Source organism: Salvia hispanica, unplaced genomic scaffold (genome assembly GCF_023119035.1).
Source record: "Salvia hispanica cultivar TCC Black 2014 unplaced genomic scaffold, UniMelb_Shisp_WGS_1.0 HiC_scaffold_86, whole genome shotgun sequence".
Lineage (NCBI taxonomy): Eukaryota > Viridiplantae > Streptophyta > Magnoliopsida > Lamiales > Lamiaceae > Salvia > Salvia hispanica.
Genome location: NW_025952643.1, coordinates 1,133 through 10,914, shown reverse-complemented (window position 1 = coordinate 10,914; position 9,782 = coordinate 1,133). Strand labels below are relative to the sequence as shown.

Here is a 9,782-nt window from a genome sequence, read left to right as displayed (position 1 = left end):
TGTTCTAGCTAATTGCCGCGAAGGTTTGGCGTGTCACTGTTTTAGTGTTTAATTTGATAAGAATTTAACATCAAACTTGAGGGATCATCATATATGTCTCATACACGCTTTAACAATATACTTCCACCGGTCATCATTTTAGAAGTATCATTATTTCCTGAGGAAGGTTTTAAAAAATTGTTTTTAACTTTTTATAAATGGAAGTGGTAGAAAAAATGAATAGAATATGGGTACTGCTCCCTCCGTCCGCCATTAGGAGTTCCAGTCACTTTTGCGCTGTCATTTTATAAAAATGACAATAAATAATTACAGTGGAGAAATGGTAAAATAAGAGAGAGACTAATGTTGTTAAGACTCTTCTCAACATTATTCTCTTTCTTACGGTATAATTTCTCCAACTATTTATTGTCATTTTTACAAAATGATTGCGCAAAAATGACCGGGACTCCAAAATGGCAGACGGAGGGAGTACTATTTTCCCCTTCCATAAATTTGATTAACTACCTCTTTTTGTTGTATAAAAATCGAAACTTTACCTTAACCATAACAAGTCAGGGAAAACTGCACACGACTTCTTACGGCGGCGCATCGCCATGGCCGACGAAACACTCAATCAAGCCGAAACCGCCGCCAACGACGAAAAGTCCGAATCTTGGGCCCAGCTAGCGTGGACCCACTTGGAATGTGTACGGAATTCGTCTTCACCGCCGCTAATTCAGTGCATCACAAACCTCGTCTCCATGGATTTGGTCGCTAACGTCCTGCTCTCCGCCGGCGCTTCTCCGGCTATGATACACTCCGTCGAAGAGATCCCAGACTTCACGCCCAAGGTCCACGCTCTCTACATCAACGTCGGAACCCTCACGCCCGCCTGGCTACCGGCGATGAAGATGGCCGCGGCCGTCGCCAATGAGTCCAATAGGCCGTGGATTCTCGACCCCGTCGCCGCCGGAGCTTCCGCTTTCCGGCTGAAGGCGTGCTTGGAGCTGCTTACTCTGGGGCCCACTGTTGTTAGGGGCAATGGCTCTGAGATTTTGGTGCTTTTTAATGGCTCTGCTAATGCCAATTTTAAGGTAAAACACAAAGCTTTATTTCCTATTTTAATTGTAGATAATGTCTGTTGCATCTCATTGCAATATTGAGTTGGAGCTGTTTTTGAAGAACTAAGTATGATTGGTGTGTTATGCAAACTGATTTTGTTTGATTTTTAAGTAGTTCTTGAAATTTCATAGGAAATTGTGATGGTGTTGAATAATCAAAGTTTGCTTCTTCTCCAATGGCAGTTTGGAGAGTTTATCAACCACTGTTTGATGTTATATGGTGCTTCAGCCTTTATTTTTTTCTTTTTAACAAGAGGATTAATAGTAGTTACACAATTACCTGTTGAATATGTAGAAGAAAAGTGACTTACCAACTATGCTTCAATCTATCAGCTCCAAATCATCTATTACAGCATGGATATTGTGGAATCCAAATAACCAGATTTGAAGCCATTTGTATCCAAATCATCATCTCTTAAGTAGCTGCTGCTGCATTAGCAAAGTGAAACAGAGTGAATAACGCCTCTTTTAGAACAGCCGCCATCGCATTTCATGTACTCCTGATTCTTTGCTTGAATACAAAAGCCCAAAACTAGTTATTTTCTGAGATATGATCATGCTGCTGTAAGATTAGAGGGAGTATTTCGATATAGAATTGTCGAACCCCTCCTTGAGTTTGGTCCATCTTCAGCTCAGAAGCGACAAAATGATGGATTTGATCTGTAGTTCTTAGAATTTCCACACCTTTCTTCTTCTTGATCACTGCCCGGCAGTTGAGTTTTTCGACTAGATTGATCTTCTATGGAATCTTTGTTTGTGCAACATTGGTACCTCTATGCCTTTGATCATAGTCTCAAATGCTGGTTTAGCAGAATATGTTTCCCTGCTGTGAGATTAGTGTCTCAAAACTTCAACTTTCAGAGTTAAATTGCTTTAATCAATCCGAAAAACTGCATCTATAGGTGCAGAAAACTTGATGAACAGATTGTGGATATCATCACAAAGCCTCTAAGTGATCAGCTCGCTATAGTAGTTTTAGCTATGTCGCGTAGAATTCCATCTAACCAAGAGATGACTACTAGTTCCTTGTTCATCACAACTACAATTCATAAAACTTTTGAATTCTTTTCACCATTTATGCTTATCTACAGGGCGCGGACAGCATGCATGAATCAACGGATGCCATTGAGGCAGCAAAGTCCCTGGCCCGAACCTATGGGTGCATAGTTGCAGTGTCTGGAGCCGTGGACATAGTCACGGATGGGGAGCGCGTCGTGGGTGCCAAAAACGGGGTTCCTATTCTGCAGAAGATTACAGCAACGGGATGCGCGGTGACAGCCCTCATTGCTGCTTTCGTGGCAGTGACTCCATCACAGCCGTTCGAAGCCACTGCTGCTGCACTGTCCGTGTTTGGCGTTGCTGGCGAACTAGGCATGTGCTCTGCTGGAGGTCCAGGCTCGCTGCGGATGCATTTGATTGATGCGCTTCACAGCCTTGATCGAACTGCTGTTCTTCAAAGAGCGAAAATCGCCAACGTTTCGTGATATGTATCATAGGAAGGAAAGCTGAAAGATGAACAATGTATATTGTTGTTATGAATCTTATGTTAAATAATCTATGGTTATGTTTTCGTTTTCATTGATTTGATTTGTTGTTTTTGTATACTTATATCGATCAGACAGCAGATAGTGTAGTTCTAATAACATTGATTTTTCAACAATTCTTAATTTTGCAGTTGATTTGAGGCTAGAAAGATTGGGAAATTTTAGTAAAGTTCTATCCCACATCGAATACTGACAATATTTTAGTGATGCTTATATGAAGAATGCAGCATGTGATTGTTGTCCCCTCGGGGACATCCGATAAAATTGGAACGATACAGAGAAGATTAGCATGGCCCCTGCGCAAGGATGACACGCATAAATTGAGAAATGGTCCAAATTTTTTTTTTCACTCTATTTTTCTTTTTTTTGTTTTAGACACAATTCTTTCTTTCTTTTTCTGTCATTTTATAGTACCACAAATAATCTGGATTTAATATTAACTCTTTTTAATTACACTTAACCAACAAAAAAGTAAATATGGAAAATATATTTGCATAAATAAAAGAATCCAAGATTCCATGTAAGAAAAAAAAATTAATATTAACTCTTTTTAATTACACTTAACCAACAAAAAAGTAAATATGGAAAATATATTTGCATAAATAAAAGAATCCAAGATTCCATGTAAGAAAAAAAATATACTACACTAATAATAAATATTAAATGCAAAAAGATCCCAATCAAAGCAGCAATTGGAGAAATAAATAATCCTACCCGATGATATTAAGTACGCAATATTGCCCAAAATATTTACTTTTATATTTGGAATTAATTAAAAAATATATATTTCTTTCTATGAATTTACATCAGTCATATATTTGAATTAATTGAAAGTGAATATCTTAATTTCCCAGCAATATCAACTTCCAAAAATCCCATTATCTTAATTCCAAATTTAATTTGAAAATTTCCTAAATCATGAGTATTAAAAAAAGTAAATTTTATATTTTTCATGTTATATATATACAGACAAGGGTTCTCAATCATCAAGCCATATATTTCATCAACTATTCTTAAACTTTATTTTTGAGGTGCCATGTTGTATTATTCCAACTTACTACTAATTATGTCTGCAATGGCCCTCCTCGGCAGCACCGTGGCCACTAATTACGAGGTCGGTGGCACCTACGGCTGGACCGCCTCCGGCACAGTCGATTATCCCAACTGGGCTTCTACTAACAACTTTCAAGTTGGCGATCGATTAGGTCAAATTCTATCCCTCACCTAATATTCTAGTACAAAATTGCATCTATGTATTTACATCCCCTTGTTCAACTATATTATATATTTATAGGAAATCTACCTGAACTTATGATATTCACGTTTTTTTAAATGTTGCAAGTATTATAGTAGGAGTATTTGTTACTGCTACTTTAATCTTGTATTAGATTTAATGAGTATATTCCCATTTTTAAAAATAACAAAACTATGTAGTGCCATAAGGCAGGCCACAAGTAAATGTAAAACGACATAGGTTTCGGGTGCAAATTTTAATTTGATGGAAAACAAATTGGGATGTTGCAATTAGAGGATAAAATGTTTAAAAACTAGTGTTATAATGACACATTTACAAACGATTAGAAGATTGGTAGTGAAAGTTTATGGCATGCTACGTGTCTGAATTTATTGATGTAATATGTACACGTATAATAACTAAAGAAAAAATTGACAATGACAGATTTCAAATACAATCAACAATTCCACAACGTGATGGAAGTGAGTCAGCAAGATTACGAGACGTGCAACTCGAGCTCGCCTATTCTTACCTACACGACGGGTCATGACTCGGTCGAGTTAACGGTGCCCGGCCGCCGCTACTTCATCTGCAGCACTCCCGGCCATTGCAACGCCGGACAAAAGCTTTCCGTCGTTGTCCACTGTAAGCACGATGACGACAGATCTCCGCCAGCACCGGACCACCACAGCAGCTCGCCCTCAATATTCCTAAACAACCTTTCTTTAATTTATGTGCTTTTATGCTACATTGTTTGGCATGAGTTTATCTAGTAATGTTATTTTAGATTCTCATATTATTTCATAATTAGGATTTATAATTATTTCTACCTATTGATTAGGGCTAGTTATATACTCCATAGGTTCCTTGGTTCCTTGTAATTGGATCATTTTTCTAAAATTTTGGATAGTTTCAAGATAATTGAGTCATTTATATTTTTTTGGTAAAGATTAATACTTTTTCTACTTTAATCTCTCTCTTACGTTATTTTTTCTTTATTTTTTCTTTAGTTAATACATTTCAATATAGCTTTATTAATTTTGGTGCTAAGAAAAAGTGACTCAATACCAATGGACGAGGATGGAGAGAATTAATACTATAATGGACATTCAAATAAACGGAAGAATATAATTCATTTGATGTTGGACAGCTTGGTTTATTAAAGGAATGTTAGATTTCAAATGTATACTATTCATACGTATATTATCATACGTATGATTAAGTTTTTCATTAATGTACTTTTTCAAATATACTCTTAGTAAAACCATATTGTAATTTTATTTTTATTATAGGATCAAGATATAATTTCTTTTTTTTATTATATGTACAATTTTTTTCTTTATTCTTATAGAAGTAATTCATTCTTTTATAGAGAGAAAATTAATGAATGAGAAAATGTGTATATATATTTGTGCGTATAGATATAATATAAAGAGAGTTACATTACAATAGACATATATTACATTTTGCATCAAAATTCATGGTCCAACATATCTATCTACACTTGCTCTGTGGTCTCCTCTTCATGGTTCATTACTTTGGTTTCCCTCAATGTTGGAAATATCAACTTCCACACTGCCCAATTTGCACAATATTTCATCCCATCAATCATCAACACAAGCAAAACAATAAAGAGACAGAGAGAAAGAGCAACTTACTGTATATTGTGGCTGCAAACCATTCATTCACAATCTTCACCCATGTACTAGCCCACCCCACATCAATACTCCATCTGCATTTTCTTACACAATTATGTTAGGAAACACACACACACATACATAACCTTTTCAAGAAATGAACTAACTAACTAATCAACTTACTTTCTTGTCAAACTCCCCAAATTCCAACTGATGAATAGCATTGCGAAATACATCGCCCCCAGTGAGAACACGAGGTGGAAGAACCCATATCCGTATGGAAGATCATCTTCTTCCCGCTCAACTTCATCTTTACGAAACTGTATCATCACATGGCATACCTCTTAGCATCGCATTACCTATTTTATCAACTTATGGCCTCAACTTTGGCCCTTTTTTGCATTGGTTAGGACTACAATTTCTCAAATAACATCGAACTTCATGCTATCAGTTGATTTATGGTCTCGTGTGGTGGAAAACCGTACCTGGAATGACTGTGAGTCGATCCCTGTTGAGAATGTGGCGATTACAATTGCAAATAGAGCAATCACAAATCCCTGCAAGAAACAGCACAAGGCAAACATAGAAAGAAATTAGTATCATATTGCATGTGTAACTTCTCATTCGGATTCATTTACACAAAATGAAGTAGAAGCGCAACAAGGATCAATCACATTAGTGTGTGAGATCTTACAACTATAGTAGACCAACCAATATGATGTCCACTTTCTCTGTCATGGCTGCATTTCTCAGTAGCAGGCTCACTGCATTCAAACATGACAAATGGAGATCGATGATTTTGTAGTTTTTCAGAGAGTACAGATTGAGATATGAGATTTCTATTACCTTCTGATAGCACTCCAACAGAGGAAAACAATGTAAGAAGCCATAATCCCCGATGACAGCAGCCCTCTGTTCACCTGTCTCAATCATGACAATCACTCAATCAGTCGTATATCTATAGATACGTTGTCTCTATACGAATAGAAATCAGAAACATGTTGATCAATTTCTTTAATTTCTATAATCTTTCATTGAAATCATTTATTAAACACAGTATAAAGTGATCAATAATCAAGACTAACTAAAATGATGAATTTGTTGCACATATGCAAAAGTCGTACCCTTGAATGCAACGATATGGCCATCATCACAATAAGCAGAACTCCGGTCCATGTGATGAAGAATATGTTAAGGGTGCATGACATCTTTGAGGCGTAAAGCACGTACATCACTGCGATTCCACAGGCAGAAGCGATGTAAAACACCGTTGACATGAATAGCCCAATGGAACAGTTGCTGCAGACAGTAAAGAATTATTTTTGGCATTAGATCAATTTTTTTTTCTTGAATATTCACATTCAACATGATAGCTTCACTTATCAAATATCTCTATAATATGACGTGCTACTTTATCTACGTAAAAAAAATACACTTAAAAAGCATGAAAAGCTACGTCATGACTGAGGATGTTGGAGTTGGACATCTGTCTAGAAACGATCTAAATTCAATGCAGGTTCTCAGATGGTTCTCTTGATCCTTTTTTTAGCAGATAAGATCTTTAGATCGGAATCGAGTTAGGTTTAAGGAAGGTGATCTTGTACCTAGATTTGTTGTTGTTGTTGTCATCTGGCATCCAATAGTTGTTCCACCATGTGATAAATTCAATCACACTAATGAGCTGAAGAATTAAAAAAATCCTGCAACATGTGAGTTGTTACATCAAATAAAGATGAATATATATTATTGCATCAGAGTGCAGAATGTAAATCAGATATAAAAATAATGAATGATGGTTTTGGTTCCAATATTTTGTTAAAAGTCTTAGCAAAAACACCTAAGTAATCTTCAACATTTCATTGCATTGTTTTATGCCACACATATATCAGTTGATGAGAAACAGATTAAGCAGTAATTTAGCAATCTGCTGGCATAAGAGATACATTTCTCAAATCAAAAGTTCGAATGAGCGGAAGATTACCCTGCACCAACACGAGCGAATTCACCTGCAAAATAAAAGAAATATGAGTAAACAATTATATGTCACCTTGTTCATTCAGACAAATAATTTGGGAACTTAAGTTTTTACACAGGTAAATAAACATACCGTATATTTGAATATAGTCCGTGGGAATGAAGAAGGGAATCACGAAGGAGATAAGCAACATGACAGACTTCAAACCCCACCATCCAGAATGCCACGCTGCTCGTACTTGATACAGTTTGCTGATATTACATGTCGTTAGAAACATTATAAAGAAGAATATCTAGGTCATATATGTCAAGGAAAATATCATCCCTTACATCCTCACTTTACGCTACCAAAAGATTACACTAAGGTGTCATTCAGAACGACTAACAAAACCTTCCTCGATCATTGAGTAGAAAAGATGTAGTATCAAATGAAATGACAAGGAGTGTATAAGGATACAAAGCATCCTAAGCTGACGCGAAGCACTCCCATTGTATGATAGCATTCTCTCTCCTCAGCCCCGCAAGCTCTTGAATCTGCAATACGAATCAATATATTTCAAGAATGAAAAAGCCAGTGGGATTTCAATAGGGCATACATAACTATATCCCATCCAATTGTTTAGATATCCAATTTACTGTTGTAAAAGAATGCTAGAAGAGGCGACGCCACCCAAGTCGAGAAGTCTTCATCTTCAATAATTAAATACAAGAATGAAGCAAACTAAGATTTTCAACATATTCTAAGGACAAAAAATCTCAATCAATGTGATGCTCTCTCAATGTAAACTCGAAAGTACTAATAATCTTAGCATAGAAGCATACACCCAAAAGCCTCTGCCAAGAAAGCAGAACAACAAGAGAAACAGAGAAGCAACTACAGATATAGTATAAACAGAAGGAGAATAATATATTTTGAGCAAATGTGGAGTATAATTTTCTCTCCTGCACAACACGTGAAAACAAAAGCAAATGCAAAACTCACAAGGCAGCATAGGCAAGATCCTTTCACCATAATCTCTGAAGAGCCAAGCTATTATATTCGTCAACAGAAAAACGACACCATAAGCATATCGAGCCCTCAAAGACTTCTTCTTCCGGGCAGAGCACTTAATATCCTTTTGCCCCAAACCGGGCAGTTCTTCGCCATGAGAGCCTCCATTCCCCCTCGTTGAAGTCCCTATCGTTGCAGGGTCAACACTCCGGCCATGCCCGTCCATCCTATCGAGAGAAAACTAGCCACTTCTGCTAAACATGATACATAACACTACTGATCAGCTGAAATGCACATCTCACTATAATCTTAAGCACATCATTTTTCACTAAATTGGTGATGAAATTTCGCAAATAGCTGCTCTTTATCTTGAAAACGAAAAAACAGTCAAGATTCCTTCTTATAGCCAAGAAAAGTATATATGAAATGTACGTTATGTTCAAGCAAGGAATAAGTTGATTCAAGTAAATCTTTCCTCTCACTTAAAATATTATAATCATATTAAATTAAAGAATTAATTAATTGAAATGCAGAAAAACTGCAGGCTTTCATGGAGTAGCCAAGAATTAAACCCTTTTCAAGACTTCCAAGATTGAGCAATGTGTAATAACTTGTGCGTGATATTGCAGGGACAAAACAATAGTCAATTTACTCAAAACATATTTTCAAAAAAGACGAATTTCTGTTGGCCTAAGATTTGAAACAGAACAAGAAATGGCAATTTCGTAAAATGTCACATTCTTGTCAAGAAAGAAAAGCCACATTGTGAGAAAATCATACTAAAACCCAATCACAGCAATGTGAATTCTCTAAAGTTGAAATCTTGCATAAGTATGAAACTCAACAATGCGAAATCTTGAAACTGGAACTTACCCTTTGCTTCCCTCTCTCTCTCTCTCTCTCTCTCTCTCTCTCTCTCAAGATTCTTGAGATTTCTGGGAAGAATATGAAGAGACAGAGAGTCACATATCATCAGGAAAATGCTGTAAATAAGCAGCTAGAAACTCACTTTTTTGTTCTTTAGTAGAAGAAAAAGAGTGAGAAAGAAAAACGAGGGCCCTGAAAAAATGAATCAATTAACAACCCTCTTTTGTCACATCACATGCAATAGCTTTTTTTGATTTGTTTATAAAATGAAATTAATAGTAATGGATTTCGAAAGTCAGCTGCAACCAATGTGAATGCAGCAGCAGCACTTTGGAGTTAGTGCCTCTTCCACAACTCTATAATCTCTGCTTCTTGGATCCATTGATTATACAATTTTATGTGTTTAGATTTTGCATGTATTTTTTTTAACAATAA

The 9,782-nt window shown here is 36.3% G+C and overlaps 2 protein-coding genes and 1 non-coding gene across 4 annotated transcripts; 2 read left to right on the top strand and 1 right to left on the bottom strand.

Moving 5' to 3' along the window:
- Positions 1-536: 536 nt before the first annotated feature.
- LOC125200240 (hydroxyethylthiazole kinase-like) lies at positions 537-2,678 on the top strand. Its single transcript, XM_048097941.1, has 2 exons — positions 537-1,073; positions 2,192-2,678. Exons 1-2 carry the CDS (start codon positions 594-596, stop codon positions 2,582-2,584), a joined length of 873 nt encoding a protein of 290 aa, XP_047953898.1. The 5' UTR covers positions 537-593; the 3' UTR covers positions 2,585-2,678.
- Positions 2,679-2,883: 205 nt separating this feature from the next.
- LOC125200243 lies at positions 2,884-2,986 on the top strand. Its single transcript, XR_007172698.1, has one exon. It is a non-coding gene; the product is annotated as a U6 spliceosomal RNA (small nuclear RNA).
- A 2,276-nt stretch (positions 2,987-5,262) lies between these two features.
- Positions 5,263-9,463, bottom strand: LOC125200241 (probable serine incorporator). Of its 2 annotated transcripts, XM_048097943.1 has the most exons (13): positions 9,354-9,463; positions 8,472-8,731; positions 7,947-8,023; positions 7,623-7,782; positions 7,497-7,521; positions 7,120-7,215; positions 6,640-6,814; positions 6,362-6,435; positions 6,210-6,279; positions 6,001-6,072; positions 5,699-5,835; positions 5,537-5,610; positions 5,263-5,453 (listed from the first exon to the last, which is right to left on the bottom strand). In XM_048097943.1, the coding sequence occupies exons 2-13, from the start codon at positions 8,704-8,706 to the stop codon at positions 5,377-5,379; spliced, it is 1,272 nt and encodes a 423-aa protein (XP_047953900.1). In that variant the 5' UTR covers positions 8,707-8,731; positions 9,354-9,463; the 3' UTR covers positions 5,263-5,376. The 2 variants fall into 2 exon arrangements, with proteins under 2 accessions (XP_047953900.1, XP_047953899.1); XM_048097942.1 differs by lacking the exon at positions 9,354-9,463 and having other exon boundaries at positions 8,472-8,834.
- Positions 9,464-9,782: the final 319 nt, after the last annotated feature.